General features: G+C 44.2%; 1 protein-coding gene across 1 annotated transcript in view; it reads left to right on the plus strand.

Annotated features, from left to right (window-relative positions):
• Positions 1-520: 520 nt before the first annotated feature.
• The window catches only part of FGD3 (FYVE, RhoGEF and PH domain containing 3), a 189,520-nt gene continuing 171,668 nt past the window's right edge, over positions 521-18,372 (plus strand). The window contains exon 1 of the mRNA XM_050959181.1: positions 521-679. Coding sequence (XP_050815138.1) covers positions 664-679 — 16 coding nt within the window. The 5' untranslated portion in view covers positions 521-663. The remainder of the gene's footprint in view (positions 680-18,372) is intronic.

Genomic DNA, 18,372 nt, shown 5'->3' on the forward strand with positions numbered 1-18,372 from the left:
AGGTGGCCAGAGCATGCGCATGGCCTTGGAGGCTTCAGTGTCTGCTGCACTAGGGCGCATCAGATATTAAGATGCAGTAGGAAGGGCTATGCTGCCCTTTGGGGGCAGCTGGGCTGAAGGGGTGGTTGTGCTGGTGTCAGATGCCAGCCTGGGCAGCACAGCTGCCTTGAACTGTGTGAGGAGCAGGATTTTTTTGGTGCGCCCCCTCCCTGTTTTCTGTCCAGGCACTGGAGAGGCTGGGGGTTGGTCCCACACGGAACAGGATGTGGAAGGATGCAGTTTTTACCCCCCTGGCCTTGCTCCACTGAAGGGGGGAGGGCTGAGTTGCAACTGATTTGAGTGGGATGGGGGAGCCTAGGAGTGGGAGCCCCCACCCCGCCTGAAGTCACTCCCCTCCCCCTCCAGCGGGGGAGCTGCACCTGGCCCTAGGGGCTGCAGGGACCGCCCCTCCCTGCCTGCCTCCCTCCCTCCGTGGCTGCGGGAGGCTCCTCGTCCCGCTCGCAGCCTTGGCGGGCGCGATGCGGCGGCCGGGTGGGAGGGGGAGGAAACCCACCCCACTCGCCAAGCAGCCTCCTTTGTGAGGGCTCGGCCGTGACGCGCCGCCCTGCCCGAGCTGCAGCCGCGCCGGGGAGCGTGCGAGGGCTGCAGGCAGCGCGGGAGCCGATGGAGCTGCCGGAGGGTGAGTCGGGGCCGGCCCCGCGCCAGCGGGCAGGGAGTTGTCCCGGGAGAAGTTTCCCTGCAGGCTCCGCTCCGGCCGCCGGAAAGCGGGGCGCCTGCAGGGGAGCCCGAGGGCGCCTGTGCTGGCGGCGCCGGGGGGAGGCAGGGCGCCCGGGAGCGGACTTGGCCGTGGCCTTGGCACTCGCCGCCCCGGGGTGGGAGGCGGCCGGACGGGTTCGGGTTCGGGTTCAAGGAGCGCACAGCTGTGACCCTTGGGACCGAGCTCAGCAGAAACCACAGCGGCGCCTCGGCTGAGAACCCGTCCGAGCCCGGCAGTGCCTGGGACTGGCGCCCAGAGGCTTGCTCCGGCCCGGGAGGGGGGAAGCAAGGAGGGTCCCTATTAAAATAAAACGTGAGCGGGGGTTAAAACCATGTGTACAGTGCGGGCGCCGAGAGCCATTGACCCAAACTGTAACCTGGGATAGGATGGAAACCACTTCCAGCCGGGGTGCAGCAGCAGCACCCCCCACCCCCCGTTCCAGCACCTCTCACCCTGAACCGGGATGTGTGCAAAGAGGCGATGGACTCTTACCAAACGTTTGGCAGCGAAGCCCCACGTAGAGTCTCCCTCACTGGGCTGGGGTTTAGGGGTGACTGGGCTTGGTTGGATTGACATGTACATTAGCAACAAGTGAGTTTGGAAGTTGAGGTAAGATTGATTTAGCTCAGCGTTCTTCCTGGTCTCCTGTCGGCTCTCTCCTTTTGAGCCCATTCATTGCTTTTCCTTGGACTGAAAGGAGATTGGGGCAGGGACTGACTCCTTTTGCATCCCTGGAAACAAGCAACTGGCTCACCTTGGGCGCTACCATAAACAACATCATAATCCTAATAATTAATAACTAATAATATCTATTTCTCCTTCACTGCTGTTGACTTATTAACTAGGGCTCCTCTCCAACAGGCAACCCCTGATCTTTGCTGATCCCTGCCAACTCCATTGCATGGTCTCTGCACGTTTGGCAGACTGGCCCAGCTGCTGTATTCAATTATTGTGCAGACAGGCAGGCAGCTCTCAATGCATTTTGCACCTTTTGCTCCAGAGGATCCTGGGAGTGCTTGAGACATGAGGACAACAGCCAGCTCAGAAGAGACTGCTGGCCCTGCTGAGTGAGACCTTAGCATGAGTTTGTGGGATGTCAGCAGGGTTAGAGTTGTGTTTGAGCAAACAAAGGACTTATCAGACTCTTTATCAAAGGTTCATGTTCACCACTTAAAAGTCTGGGCTGATAATTTTTTTTCTTTGTGAGCTGGTTTGGCAGTTTGTAGCATAAATCCATTTATACAAAGGCAAGAATAGAAAAGACTCAAACCATTAACTCAAAGTACATGCTTATGCTGTGGGTCTTGCACTGTTAGGGTAAAATGACAAGAGTATGAGTTACAGATGGAGCATCAGCCTTTACTCTTTACTTTACAATCTTGACTCACCTTGTGTAGCAGCTATCAGAATCTAGCACCTAAAATCTGATAGTATTGACTGAGAGATTAGTCTTGTCTGTAAACACAGTACTGAGCTGTATAATATATTTTTAGATCCTTCAAAAACCACATAAAACCTATCTAGTTATACACTTATTTTGGAATGGCTATTTATTTCCTCAGCACTATGATGACCAACCAAGAAAATCCATATTTAGGCACTTTTGAAAAGCCCCAGTCAATTTTTTTCTATTTTTTAATATCTATTGGAGCTGTTACTACTTAACATAAACCACTTTCAGTCTGCAAATTGAAAACCTCTGGGCCATTATGGTCTGTTGCAGCTAGCTGACTGCCTCTTGAAAGCCATACTTTCTCACAGCAAAGAAAAGGGAAAAAAAAACACAAACCAAAAAAAACCCTTATGAGATTCATGTTTAGAAAAATTGGCTGCATACGTTGTAGCTGCTTTTTAAACCTCAATACTTAAGTCACATTTTCCATTTGAAATTCTAAGAGTACTTAAAATATATTAAAGAGAGACACTCCATTTAACCCCCCCAACTTTGAAGTTTTGTGAAAGCAAACTTTTATAGAATCTAAAACAATAGAAGTGTTTCTACAGTTAAAAAAAGTTCCAGTGAAAGCATTTACTTTGTCAAACATTCCCAGTAGCATCTGAAACCCAAACACTGCAGTACTAAAGCATTTGAAAGTTGACTATAAACAAAAGTGATAGTGACTTTGTTGATTTTCACTGTCCAAACGGAGAAGTGCAAAATGTAAATGGAGTATAGTGACAACATATTAGAAATTAAAAATATTTTATAAACATTAAATATCTGTTCTAAAATAAGGTGAAATAATGTTTGGTGTTTGAGTAATCCAGAGCGTTGTAACAGAGGCAATGATGTATTCAGAACATATCTCAAAGTAGAACAGTTACATTTATAAACTGCCATTCAAAATAAGGTGAGCCATATTCTTGATGTAACTCTGTCAAGGTTTTTTTTTAGTCTATGTTACTCATAATCCTTAGATTAATATAGGTAGGGAAAAAGCATGTTACAAATCTAACTGAATTCAATGAAGTTCCACTAGGGATGATGTCATCTATTTTGAGTAAAAATAACAAGGAGTCTGGTGGCACCTTAAAGACTAACAGACTTATTTGGACATAAGCTTTCATAGGTAAAAACCCCTCAGTTCTTCAGATGCAACTGAAGTAGGTTTTTTACCCACAAAAGCTTGTGCCCAAATAAATCTGTTAGTCTTTAAGGTGCTACCGGATTCCTTATTGTGTTTGTGGATACAGACTAACACGGCTACCCCTTGATACTTGACATCTATTTTGAGTATTCATTTTATAAATAGAAATTCACAAGGCCCCTTCTTGCTGGCAGTAGGTGCAGATTTAGTCAGCATAGGAGCATTAGCAAGGTGATCAGGCCTGCTGGACTCCTCATCTCCTCTAGACACCGGAGCCCTGATTCACTAAGGTATTTATTCATGTGCTTAAAGTTAGTCAGATGCTTAAACAGTTCTGTCACCTCTCACATTTTATTATAAGTTATTTAGTGTTTTTTTTAAAGCCCCAATTTCTAGAGTCAGGTGATTACCTGAGAATCTTTTTTTTTTTTTTAATGGCAATTACATTTCTAGCTCTCATAATTGCAGAGAAGCTATAAAAAGGCTAAAAAAAAGTATTACTTTAAAGATCTCAGAATTTTTAAACCAAACTTATAACTTTTAGGAGCCAGACTCATGATTTCTGAATGCTGGAGTTGGGAATACTAGAATTCGTCCCATTTGACTTCAGCTATTCATATTTAAAATTAGGCACATGCTTAAGCACATTACTCAAACTGGATCTGGGGCACTGAGCTTCCTGAGGCCTCCCCTTTTATCTCTCTGAACATGCAGGCAGGAGCCCACCGGCTTTCTTCCCCAGGGCATGGCTCAAAGGCCCCTGCTTGAGGCACACATTGGAGCAGCAGTGGTGAGGGAACACTCTTTCAGAGACTTGAAGCAATTTTGAAATCTCCCTGCTGGCTGCAGAAGTGCTAACTGAACCCACAATGTGCAAGAAGGGCAGGGTTTTGGTGGTGGTTAGAGCTTGAAATGCCCCAGAGATGCAGATTCAGGGAAGAGTGAGACAACAGGCATTAAAATCCAACAAAGAATAGTGGTAATAAAACAGGACAAGAAGGGTTAATGTGAAATACAAACATCTGTGGGGTGATCAGGGTGGCAGAAGGGCAGAAATCAAAATCCAAAATAAGAGTTTCACTGTCAGTCTCATTCTGGGTGTATGCTGTTGATCTTGTTTATTTCCATTGTGAGCTCTTCAGAGCAGGCACTGTGGCTAGGATTTTCAAAGGAACCTAAGGTATTTAGGATCCTAATTCTCATTGAATTTCAATAGGATTTGAGCATCAGACTCTTTAATTCCGTCCATTATTTGTTCAGTGTCCAGAACGATGGGCACTATACAAGTTGTCTTGTTCTTGACTGAGACCTCTGGTGCTACTGGCCAAATACTGTATATACTCATTTATAAGCCGAATATTTTTGGTAAAAAAGTGACTCATCAAAGAGCGAAGGTTGGCTTATAAACAGGTCTGCACCAAAATCTGATGATTTAAAACTCCATGGAATCATTGAATTGAATATCTAATACAGGGATCAGCAACCTTTGCTATGCGGCCCACCAGGGTAAGCACCTGGCGGGCTGAGCCGGTTGTTTACCTGCTGCGTCCGCAGGTTTGGCCGATAGCAGCTCCCACTGGCCCCAGTTCACCATTCCAGGCCAATGGGGGCGGCAGGAAGCAGTGGCCAGCACATCCCTCAGCCTGCGCTGCTTTCCGCCGCCCTCCTTGGCCCGGAACGGTGAACTGCGGCCAGTGGGAGCCACGATCGACCAAACCTGCAGACGTGGCAGGTAAACAAAACGGCCCGGCCTACCAGGGTGCTTACCCTGGCAGTCTGCATGCCAAAGGTTGTCCATCCTTGATCTAATATATTGTAGTTTTGTTTACCTGGAGTGTCTGCAGGCATGGAGTCCATCAGCTCCCTGTGGCCGTGGTTCTTCGTTCCCAGTCAATGGGAACTGTTAATTGGCTGGGAACGGTGAACCACGGCCACAGGGAGCTGAGGGGCTTCATGCCTGCAGACACTCCAGATAAACAAAATGTCCTGATCCACCAGCAGTTTACCCTGAAGGGCTGGGAGCCAAAGTTTTCCAACCCCTGAAATACAGGGTTGGCTTATGAAAGGGTCATACAGTTTTTTCTATTTCTACCTATCCATTTTGACAGGTCAGCTTATAAACGAACGTGCTAACGAATGAGTATATACGGTACCTCTTTAGTAATAATATTATATTTACTTTTTAAAAAAAGTGTTTGCAACTTACAAATATATTTTTACTTTTCAGAACTGGCAAGAGAGCTTTCTCTAGGGCATAGACTTTGTATGTCAAGTTTCCACTTGGAATGCATTTTGGCAGCCTCGTTATGAACCCCTAAAATAAAGTTTTATAATAGCAATACTAACAGACCCTAAGCATTAGTGGTGCAAATGGTGCCACTCTAATTTGTCTGTCAGTGTGGCTTGATGTGAGTTAGTCCATTTGAGGATTAAAAGGACAGGGGAATGTAAATGTCAAAATGTGAGCGCTAATGTTCTGTTTCTCATCTGACCATAAACTTTTTCCGACTGAAGCAACTGTGAACTTTAAGATGAATTGAGTCCTCCAGACTAGTTTGTAAATAACTCTTAAACTGTTATTTATGATTCGCCATATTCAGAAAACTCTGTAAAAACATCTGAAGCTATTTACAATAGCCTGCCATCAAAAACTGTGTCTTAATAAAGGTTTCTACTGTGAAAAACAAGCAGGTTTTAAGATGCTTAAAATAGATGGGCCGTTGAACAAAGAGTGAGTTACATACATGTCACGTGTAAGACAGTGTTATGTCTGCAGTAAATGCTCTCTATATATGGTATGGCCAAGATACAACAGATCTTATGTTCTGACAAAATGTTTGTATAAAAAAGGAGTTGCTCGTTCTTTTCGAAGCGTTAACATCTATTCAGTGCTCAGTGTGTTTTCCGTTTGCAGCACTCGTTACAAATAAAAGAACATTAGTTTTTTATTGAGAGAACTAAACTGTATGGTTGAGAAAAAGCAGTAGCCACTATTGCTGTATTTTCTTTTTGAAGGACTTCAAGAAGCTTGACACTTTTTTTCTTTTGTTGGCTCATTTAACTTTCATATGAGAATCAATGAGCCATTAAAGAGATTTTTTTGGTTTGTTTACAATTATTGCAAAGTGATTAATAATGACGCCACTTTCATAAGGTTTTCATTTTTCAGATAACCTAAAAGATTTCTAGTAGTGTTGCAAAGCCAAAAAGGAAAAAAAAAAAAAGAAAATACTCCCTCTTTTATTTCACAGATGTAAACGGAGACACAGGTTCAAGATACTTTCCCAAGGTCACATGGAGAGTCAGCATTAGAGTTGTGATGAGATCTCTTGTCTTCAAATATAATGCTCATTCTAGTAGCCCAGGGGTGGTCAACCTGTGGCTTTGGAGCCACATGCGGCTCTTCAGAAGTTAATATGCGGCTCCTTGTATAGGCACCGACTCCAAGGCTGGAACTACAGGTGTCAAATTTCCAGTGTGCTGGGGAGTGCTCACTGCTCAACCCCTGGCTCTGCTACAGGCCCTGCCCCCACTCCACCTTTTCCCTTGAGCCTGCCATGCTCTCACTCTTCTTCTCCCCCCCAGAGCCTCCTGCACACCACGAAACAGCTGATCAGGAGGTGTGTGGAAGGAGGGGGAGGTGCTGATCGGTGGGGCTGCCAGTGAGTGGGAGGCGCAGGGGACGGAGGGGAGGCCTGATGGAGGGCTGCTGACGTATTACTGTGGCTCTTTGGCAATGTACGTTGGCTCAGGTTGGCCACCCCTGCACTAGCCTATACCCCTCTCTGTGGTTGTTACTAATATTTAGCACATTTTGGGACTAGCACTTTTCATGTATAAGTATCAGAGGTCAGTGAGGATCCTTAGCTCCATTTTCCGTGAAGCACAGAGAGAATAAGTGACTCACTCAAGGCTATGCATCGAGTCTGTGGCAAATCTGGCAGTAGGATCCAGAAGTTCAGTATAACTAGAATTGTAATTTGTGCATTGCAGGGCCTAAAAACCTCATGGAGTGTTGTTTTAAAAAAAACAAAACAAAAAAATCTTCACATCTAATGGGCCTTCCCTGTATCCAAGCTCACTATCAGCAGGTTCCTCTTGTACTATGGTGCTGCACCACTGCTTTATCCTAATGCTATGAAAGCACTAGGAAACCAGTTAGTAGGGAGGGTGCAGAAATATGAACTCCTGATGCACCTTTCTGGAGCACTAAGTGGAATAAATCTCACTGCCCAGTCTCCTTTTATTCCTCTTTGATTGTGTATGACTAGGGGATGAAGGTCAGTGGCAAAAAGTGATTAAAATAAATGGAAGATTTAAGTTTCTGCAAACACTCCCAAACTATACACACTAGTCTTTCTGACTGGGCGTGGAAGGCCGCTGCGATTCCGGAGAGCCCTGCAGTTCAGAAGTCTGTATCTGGCACAGTGGGAGGACAGAGCCCCTATGCCAATCCTCCCCCTCTCCCCGGACAATGTAGGATCGGGTGGGGATGAGGAGAGCATGGGGGTTGGGGGCAGGGCAAGGAGGAGTTGTGAGGGGGGTCATGTGTCCCCCTTTAGCTGGTGCCCCTGCTTTGTGTCCCTCCCACGAGTCACCTATGCACAGCGCGCCAGTAAGAAATAAATTCTACTTACACCACTGCTTTCTTCCTCCTCTTTCTTTTGGTGTCACTGACTTCTGTTGCTATTTGATCCTCGTGTAAATAAAAACCATACTTCCGTGGAAGTTAACAGTGCTGTCCACCCTCTATGGTTGCTGGGTTGAAGTCTTTTCATTTTATGTTCAGACCTAGAGAGTGACTGCCGTGAAAGAAATTGGTGGCGAAACTCTCAATACTTAATAGGGGCAGGAAGGGGTACTTAATGTGTGTCTCTCCACTCACCTGCATTTGCTGTGCACAGCTCTTCGTTTTCATAAGTGGCTTTTCATCATCATTTAATCTCAGGTGAGACAGTACTATCGCTTGGGCTGTGTTGTGTTGACCTCAGACAGTGAAAAGGCGATCTAGAACTTGGCAACAGGCATGAAAGGGGTAGGAGTAAACAATAGTGACCCAGCTACATGTACTTAAACAGTGTGTATGATTTTAGTATCTGTCCGACAACACTATGCTCTCCACTTTGCTTTTTGTTACAAGCTCTCAGCCAGATTTTCATTTATGAGGCTGTAAGAAAATTGCAGGTTGTGATTTTTGGAGTGCTGAAAATTGCAGTTTCCGCACACCACATCTTATTATAGTTGACGGAAATTGGAGTGGTGTTATGACCCCATCCCTCACGTCGCAAAGTCTCTTGCTCATGGTGTTGCAAAGCCATGCACTCAAATTTGGTCTGGCTGTGCCCCCTCACCCCCTTTACCTGTTGGGGGCAGAGGCAGAAATGGATGAGGAAGAGACTGGGGGCCTGTGCAGGTGAGGGCTAAGCTCCCAGGGATGATTGTCCCTCTTGCTGCCTGCACTCAGTCCTGCTGGCACTGGCCTCATGCTTTGCCCAGGTACAGTTCTGCTTTTGCTGGGAGGTGCGGGCCGGGCCAACTGACCACCAACAGATTCTCCCCAACCACAAGGACTTGGCCTTCTGCGACTGCCTGGCTGCGCCAAGGGATGGACTTGGGGAGGCCCTGGTGAGAGGGGCAGGGTGAAGGCTGGGGCTTGTGTCCCCCTCAGGGCACGGAGCAGGGATGGAGAACCCCAGTGATGCCAGTCCCCCACAGGGCATCTAGGGTCTCTGAGCTGAGGCCAGCTCTAGGTTACAGGGGTGCCCCTGCCCACATGTGTTGGATGACTGGGGATATGCTGCTCTTGTTGGAGCAATAAGGACCATGCTGTCAGCTTGACATCTAGGAAGTTAGAAAACTACCGTATATACTCGTTCATAAGCCGAATATTTTTGGTAAAAAAGTGATGCATCAAAGAGCGGGGGTTGGCTTATAAACGGTGATTAAAATTTGATGATTTTAAACTCTGTGGAATCATTGAATTGAATATCTAATACATTGTCGTATGATGCATAAGTATCAGTGTCTGCAGGCATGGAGCCACTTGGCTCCCATTGGCTGGGAACGGCAAACCGCGGACACTGGGAGCTGAGGGGCTCCATGCCTGTGAACACTCCAGGTAAACAAAACGTCCAGGTCTGCTAGCGGCTTACCGTAACGGCCCACGAGCCAAAGTTTGCCAACCCCTGTAATATAGGGTCAGTTTATGAAAGGGTCATACGGTTTTTGCTGTTTTTACCTAACCATCTTGGGGGGTTGGCTTATAAACGAACGGGCTAATGAATGAGTATATACGGTATATATGTTAAGTCCTGCATCCCTGCAGCTGCCCCCACACACCTGCAACCCCCACACCTCTGTTCTGGAAGCCGGTATGCTCTGTAACTCCACGACACCTCTACCTTGATGGCACCTCTGCATGCACCTGCCCATCATGATGGAGGAGTGGCTGAGCCACACTTGAGTACCATTGCAGTCCTGTGTGCCAAGTGCAATGCCACTCACTGAAGCGTGGATGGTGATGGTTTGTAGTGGTACTTGAACTGACTGCACCAAAACTGAATTTTAACAAACTGTGGCTGCAACTTTTGAACCAAAAAATCCCAACTTTATTACAACCTTATTCATTTACACCAATCCCCCTTTATACCATTCTGGTGGTATAAAGGTGCCTTAAAGGGGTAATTTATAAGGTAATCTACTCCTTTTAAAGCCTTTTCAATGCCAGAGTAGTGTCAGGGGGCTAGAGTATAACTGTGAATCTGGCCTTCAGTGTGAAATGAAATCACTAAGGCAGTAGTTGTGGAAAGCTTAACAGCTGTGACTCATTGGGGTCTATTCTGTGGTAGTCTTACTAGGCCATAGTAGCATGGGGACGATAGTTGTCAGTGTTGAGGAAAACTAGTGTCAAACATTAGTTGTCCCGTCCCCCCCCCAGATAGTAGAGACATGTGCAGTGTTCCTACTAGCAAGAATTGGAACTATTTTATAAAAAACTTAATTTGCACAAGCTTCTACAGTATGTTTTAAAGTGTTAGGAGCATCAATTGCTGTTTTCAAGCAAGCTCTGTATATTGAATAAAAAGCTGGCATCAAACAGTGAACGGAATAATGTACAATTCATACTCTTCAAATCTGTTACTAGCAGGAAAAGGCATTCCTTCTGATGACAGAATCTTCAAGGCGTTAACAGATGGGCTGGAACAGACTACAGGAAGCTCTATTGTAAGAGACAACGAGCTATTAAGCATTTTAGGGCCTCATGAACATGAATATGAAAATGAATAATTAGATACTTTAAACTGTATTTCAAGACATTTCATTTTCTCTTTTTAAATAAGTTCTGGGATTTCTTCACAGATTGCTTTGATGCATCCTCTTAGAAATCTCTTGGATGGATGAATATTCAGTTTTGAGAGTGTATTTTGTGTAGAATTGCTGAATGAATATAGCATTTATAGAGCACTTGCCATTTTACTCTCTCTGGCTATGGACTACTTATAAAGTGCTTGAACTGATGTGCAGTGCCATCAGTGAAGGGTAAACTCTTCTGCCACTGCCATTTTATGATAGTTAAAGGAAAGGGTGAAAAATCTGTTGATAAAGGAGACAGACCTAAAGAATTCACTTCCAACAGGAGTCTCAACCAGAAATCTAACCTGTGTCCTGGAGACAAAAGTTTTTGGGAACCATTACATGTGCACAGCAATACACAGACCTTTACAGGTCATATTGGGAACCAAAATCAAGATTTTTGGAGACTGGTAAACTCCATATTGAGGACCTGCCTGATTTCAAAAGTGCTGAACACACAACAGCTTCCACTGGGTGCTTGAGTTTTTGAAAACCAGGCAGGTACCTAAGTATGGATGCTAGGCCAGTGGGAGCTGTTGGTATTTGTGATTTCTGAAAATCAGGTAGGTGTCTAAATGTGGATGTATAAACTTGCTTCAGGCTCCTATTTTTGAAAATCTTAGCCTGCCTTTTTTGTTTTTGTGCCTGTAGGGTCGTCCGAGCACAAATTTGGAAACTTAACCCTGAACAAATATTAACATTAATGAGATTATGGCTACTTCAGCAATGATTTGGAACAAAGAGGCTGGAATGGGATGGACATTATTGTACTGATCATTGGTTGCTAGTTCTGTCACAGGTACAAGATCTGCTGTAGCATTCTTGTAGAAGGAGGTTCCTGTAGAAGTTTTCAGATATGGGTGTGCCACCTTTAGTAGAGATCACTTTTTCAACCTATGCTGGTCATCTGTTGAGGCATCACTGCACAATCACTGATGGAAGCCGTGAGAAAGAAGTCTCCCGATGCAGTCAAGTTATCAGTTGCCATCCTCTATGTTCTCTCTCATCCTCTGGAACTTTCCCATTTGTGTTTTGAAGAACGACTAGGACCTTTACTTCAGCTACATACTAAGAAGGTTGGGGGGGTGGGAGTTTGGAGAAATGAAAGAGAATTGCTGAGTGTGTGTGTGGAGGTGAGACTGAGACAGTGGGGGGAATAGAGAGAAAGTACAGAAGGTATAAAAAGGAGGAGAAAGGTGAATGTGAAGAGAGAAATGTCTTGAAGAAAGAGGGTTTCTGAGTAAAGATGAACCAATACATTTGAAACATTTTAAAAAGAATTAATTACAGAACAAATAGTCTGAGCTAAACCATGGACACTGGAAAATACAGGAAAAAAGATACTTCTGGACATAGAAAGAGAAGTGCAGAATGGGAAGAGAAAAGGGAAATAAATGGGAAAACAAATCTGGTCTTTATTTAATAGAAAGTCTGCTTTACTATATAGCATCCTCAGTGGTGGCTTGGCATTTTCTTGGGATGGAGTGGGGTTTGGAAAGAAAAGGCTGACTTTGTACCTGGCTTTGGATGTACAGAAAGAACAGCAGAACCCCAGATTGAGACCCTTTTGGGGAAAAATTGACAGGTATCCCATGAAACTCCTCTACAAAGACTACCAACTGTCAAACAACAGTGCACCGAGCAGCACCTTACCCTACAGCATCTTTAGAATCTCAGCCATCTTGAAGATGCCATTGGGCTCAGGTGCTAGAGCATAGCAACCATGAAACTGACTAATAGAGTAGACAGAGGACCAAATTCTCAGCTGGTATAAACCAGCGTAGCTTTCTTGAACTCAATATATGAATCCTGGCCCTATTAAATTAATTGGAGTTTTGCCATTGTCTTCAGAGTGGCTAGGATTTCACGCCATGTGTGTGAGAGTGAAGTCAATGGAACTACACTGATTTATACTGTCTGAAGATCTGACCCACTAAGTTGAGACAGGCTGCAAAAAAGTCAGTATTTGAATTATTGAGCTCCATTATTGTTTGCAAGTAGGGAACATGTTTTACTAATTAAAAAAGAAATGTATTGAATGTTTCTCTTCCCCTCATGCCAGATGTCAGAGAAACCAGAGTTATGGGATACATGGGTTTGCGGATAGGAAAATCTCAACCTTTCCAGTTTCCTGTGGTAGGCAGGTATGCCACCTTCACTCCCTACTGATTCAAGTAATTGATGACTTGAACTGGAGCTTCCCATGGAGGAACTAATGGTGCTACCTGCTGAGCCATTCTGTAGCTCTGTATTTCTAATCGCAATTGAAATTCTCTTAGCCTGTTTCTGAACAGCAGAAAGGCACAGAGCCAATTGTGGAAAATAAAAGGATTCTAAGGGCTGGATTCATCAAAGAAATAAAAGCATAATTTTTTTATTCCTTTTGTTTCTAACCTGAATTAATAAATGGCATACTTGTTCAGCAAATGTCTAGTTGTTTTAAACTTTTAGCACTATTGACTAAACTTCTAAGTACAGAAAATAGAAGGTCCTCTGCCTTTAGTCCTGATCTTTGAAGACTTATACATATGCTTAACTTCATGTGTGTGAGTAGTTCTATCGAAGTCACCAAGGGTAGTCTTTACTACCTAACGGATCGGTGGGTAGCGATTGATCCAGTGGGGATCAATTTATTGCATCTAGTATAGACTTGATAAATCGACCCCCGAGTGCTCTCCCATCGACTCCTCTCCTCCAGCGCTGCGAGAGGCACAGGCAGAGTCTACGGGGGAGCGGCAGCAGTCGACTCATCGTGGTGAGACAGAAACTTGATCTAAGTATGTCAACTTCAGCTACATTATTCACATAGCTGAAGTTGTGTAACTTAGATCGATCGTCCACCCCAATGTAGACCAGGGCCAAGACTATGCAGAGTTAAGCCCATGTGTAAGTCTTTTTGCAGGATCAGGGCTCTGGCATTAATTCTTTACCACACGAGAAGCAAGTCTGCATGAGAATTGACAAGATCAGTTTAGAGATCAGGAGTTTCCTACCTGGCAAGTACCTGTGATGCCAACGAGCCACAACGGTTCACCAACTGAGCAGCGGATGGCTAGTAACAACAACCTAAAATACACCCCTCTCCAATATCTGGAGTTGCTTGAATCAGCAAGGTCCAGCTATTGCAGCTTGATAATGATGATGAGTGAGCGGCCAAAGCAGCTGCTTTCTGTGGTGCAGAGTGGGGAGAGTTTCTACCAAAAGATACTTCTTACTGATTTGTAAGCAGAACTCATTTAGGTTATAGTTGTGTAGCACTTGCACAATCTTAATATTTTTACTGTTAATTTTTACAACGAATTAAAAGTTGTGCAAGTACCAAAGACCTAGTGCATGTATGTTGTAAGGATCATGGGAACTGTCAGACTGGAGATCTGTCTGTTCTGGTGTCTTGTTTCTGACAGTGGCCTGTACCAACTACTTCAAAGGAAGGTGCAGGAAACACAGTGTTAAGTTGTCCGTCCCAATGGAAATTTCTTCCTAACTCTCATTTTAGATTGGCTTATATCCTGAAGCTTGAGGATTTATGTCCAAAACTCTCATGCTGAAATTCTGGTTTCACTGAAGTCAGTGGGAGTTTTACTGTTGACTTAAGTGAAGCTACAGTTTTAAAAACTTTACTATTATAATTCTGGATATTCCTGTCATCCATATAAATGTCCAGTTCTCTCTTGAATTCTGCAAACTTCTTGGCCTCAATAATATCTTCTGGCAATTAATTCCCCTGGCTAAATATGTGCTCTGCATGTGATTTGAGGAGGTGAGGAGCGGGAAAAGGAACAATTCCTTTCTTGTTACCAGTCCTGTTGATTTAGCTTTGTAGAAATGTGTAGATTAAATGGTTGCTACTATACTTTTATTTCTTTGTTGCACTCCAAAATTTGATCTCTGTTTTGACATTGAACTTCATGTTTATTTTCCCCCAGCTGCCACACAGCTTGGCAGAATTCTAGCATGTTGAACTTGAGTTCATTAAGGGAAACCCACAGACAAATTGCTTCTGACTGTACTATAGGGGACATTGTTAGTGGCTTTTTTTCTCTGTGTGGTTTGTGACATACTGAGTAATCCTAGCCCTGCTCATTTCTCAAACACCTGTTGAAATGTAACCTGTTTTGATGGCATCTAAAAGCGCCTTTGAAAGCACAATTTTCTCCTCTGCCAAGCAATGGATTTGTGATACACTTCAATATGCTAGTTTATTCTTTTGTAAAGCAGTGCTGTAAGTTTGCCTAGAATTCTGTTTTTTCTCACTTTGGCCCTGATTCTGTGAACATGCACATCCTTAACTATGAAGGGAATGGTACTACTTGCATGCTTAGAATTAAGTGTATGTTTGCAGGATCTGGGCCTTTAGTAACAGCTGCTATTAGCAAAGTTGGCAGGCTGTGGAGGGAGCCTTGTCTGCTCAGAAGTATGGACAACAGCTGTAATTAGGTTTTGTTGCTATGAAGAGAGAATGTTTCTGTTGGAAGTGCACATAGGGCTGGGGAGAAAAATGGAGTTCAACACAAAGCCTCCATTAAACTGCTGGAACTGAACTCAGGTGTTGGTCTGTAAGTAATGCCGCACTTAAGTTTGCAGCAGCAGTACTGCTGGAGAGGTGACTGATACTTCTGTTCTGTGGCTTATGTCTCCGGGAGAACCAGGAACCTTAGAGTGGTACCTTTAATTAGAGAGTAGGATGAGGAAACCACCCTAAAAATAAATCCCTTCATTCACCCCTCACATCCAGGCTGAGTCTAAACCCTGCTGCTTCTTGCTCCACAACATCGTCTAGATATGGGGTTCTCAACCTTTTTCTTTTTGAGGTGCCCCCCCCATTCTATAAAAACCCCATGGTCTACCTGTGGCACAACAACTGGTTTTCTGCATATAAAAGCCAGAGCTTGTGTTAGAGGGTAGCAACCAGGGCAATTGCCTGGGGTCTCATGCCACAGGGCGCCCCCCTCGCCCCCCGTGAAGCTAAGCTGCTCAGGATTTGGCTTCAGCCCCGGGTGGTGGGGCTCGAGGCCTCAGGCTTCAGCCTCATGCAATGTGGCTTCAGCTTTCTGACCTGGGCCCCAGTGAATCTAATGCTGCCCCTGTTCGGTGGACCCCCTGAAATCTGCTCATGGCTCCTAGGGGGCCCCAGACCCCCTGTTCTAGATCCAGTCTTTTCTCTCTGACCAGATGATGAAGACTCCTTTCCAGGTCTGGATCATCTCTTATCTTGGCTATTGAAACTTTTCCTTCTGTGGTCTTTCCAGCATCTATCTATCTTGCATCACTCTAATCCATACAGAAAGTAGCTGCTAAAATCACCCTCCTAATCTACAGAATTCACTGTCACTTCCTTTGAATTTCTCCAAGAAGCCCCCACCTGATGTGGTGAAGTCCCTCATAAATCCGATTCTGCTGAGTTAAGTCATAGAGTTGAAGGCCAGAAAGAATCGCCAGATCACCTAGTACATAAGAATGGCCATACTGGGACAGACCAATGGTCCATCTAGCCCAGTATCCTGTATTCCAACAGTGGCCATTCCCAGGTGCTTCAGAGGGAACGAACAGAACAGGCAATCATCAAGTGAACCATCACCTGTCGTCTACTTACAGATTCTGGCAATAGAGGCTTGGGACACTCAGAGCATGGTGTTGCATCTGTGACCCACCTGGCTAATTGCCATTGATGGGCCTATCCTCCATGAACTCATCTAGTTCTTTTTTGAACCCTGTTATACTTTTGGCCTTCACAACATCCCTTGGGAATGAGTTCCACAGGTTGATAGTGTTTTCTGTGAAGAAATACTTCCTTTTGTTTGTTTGAAACCTGATGCCTATTAATTTCACTAGGTGACCCCCTAGTTCTTGTGTTATGCAAAAGAGTAAATAACGTGCTTATTCACTCTCTTTACACCATTCTTGATTTATAGACATCTATCCTATTGTCCCCACCCTCCTTAGTTGTCTCTTTCCCAAGCTGAAAAGTCCCATCTTTTTAATCTCTCATATGGAAACTGTTCCATACTCCTAATCATTTTTGTTGCCCTTCTCTGTACCTTTTCCAATTCTAATATATCTTTTTTGATATGGGGCGAACAAATCTGCATACAGTATTCAAGATGTATTCTGACCTCCTGCATACCACAGGCCACTAAATGACACTCAGCCACACCTGACTTTTGGCTCTTATCATTTTGCCTTCAGATCACACTGCTCTGCTTCCACACTTGCCATCATCCCTCTTCCCATAACATTGCTTTAGTGTGAAATACCCTTTGTGAATGGGTGTACCAAGCCATCGGAGCCCCCTTGTTCAAATCCTTCCTTAAGACCCATTTTATCATGACACCCACCTAGATTGACCAAGAGCTTGTCTTCATGTACAGCTGTAGTGCTTTAGTGAAGACACTCCTATGTCAACGGGAGAGCGTCTCCCATCTGTATAGTTAATGCCCTCTCCCCCACCTCTGAGGGTCAGTAGCTATGTTGGCAGAAGAAGTTGTCTACCCAGGGGGTTAGGTGGGTATAACTGCATGGATTTTTCACACCCCTGAGTGATGTCGTTACCCTACAGAAATATATATTGGGGTGTACCTTTCCTAAAAGCAAAAACAGACCCTTGTGTAACCTATGAAATGGTATATACAGACCCTTGTGTAACCCATGCTAACCTAGGGTAGCTTTGTCTCTCTTTGTAGTGTCTAGATCCCTTTTATAGAAGTTTATGAATGTCTACTCCCTCTCGGTTAATGACCCTGTAGATCAGGGAGTTGAGGCTTAGACTATATCTATACTTAAACTGCTATAGCAGCATAACTGGCACTGTAGTAGTTTAAGTATAGACACTCATTACAGGAGGGGTTCTCCTGTCACTGTAGCTAATCCACCTCCCCACCTTCCATCATCATCCTAGTGCTGTCTACATTGGGGTTTAGTTTGGCTTAACTACGTTACTCAGGCATGTGGATTTTTTATCCCCTTGAATGATGTAGTTAGGTCGACTGACCATTTTAGTGTAGACCTGGCCTGATGCTTCTGGATCCATAAATCTGGGTTCAGGCCCTGCATGTATCTCAACCAAGGGCATCATTACACGTGCATGTTATTTTGCTGAATAGCCACATATCTTATTGCTGTGACCACTGTCTTTTCTTCCTGAATCTCCACTCCTGTATTTTGTGGCCTTTTTGTTACATCATGTATTAAATCAGACTCTAAGCTCTTTCAGACAGGGTGCAATGGCAATTCTGAGTGGGATAAAATAACAAAGTCAACTATCGCTGTGATTATATAGCATTGCCCATCATTGTTAAAAGCTTTAGAGGCTTTTTTCTGGAGTCTGCCCTCAGGCAAAAATAATTTTGATTTCATCAAAGCATGTAGGAGCCAAAGGATCTAGTCCATTACACATGCATGAATATTTATTCCTGATATTACATAATGAAGTCAGTATTTCATTACTAGTAATCAAGCTTGTGGGTTACTTTTAGAAGTGCATTAATAGACTTTTTTTCCATTTTCAAATTATCCTTAAAATTAAATTTCTCAAACTAATGATAATGGCTAAGCAAATGGTTTACAACGACACTTTTAAAGCTATTTAATTTTGTGGGGTGTTAATTTTAAAGTAAGTACCTTTTAAAGTAGTTTAATTTTAATGTGGGATGGGATTTTTCAAATCACATAAGTGAC

Source organism: Gopherus flavomarginatus, chromosome 6 (genome assembly GCF_025201925.1).
Source record: "Gopherus flavomarginatus isolate rGopFla2 chromosome 6, rGopFla2.mat.asm, whole genome shotgun sequence".
Classification (NCBI taxonomy): Eukaryota; Metazoa; Chordata; order Testudines; family Testudinidae; genus Gopherus; species Gopherus flavomarginatus.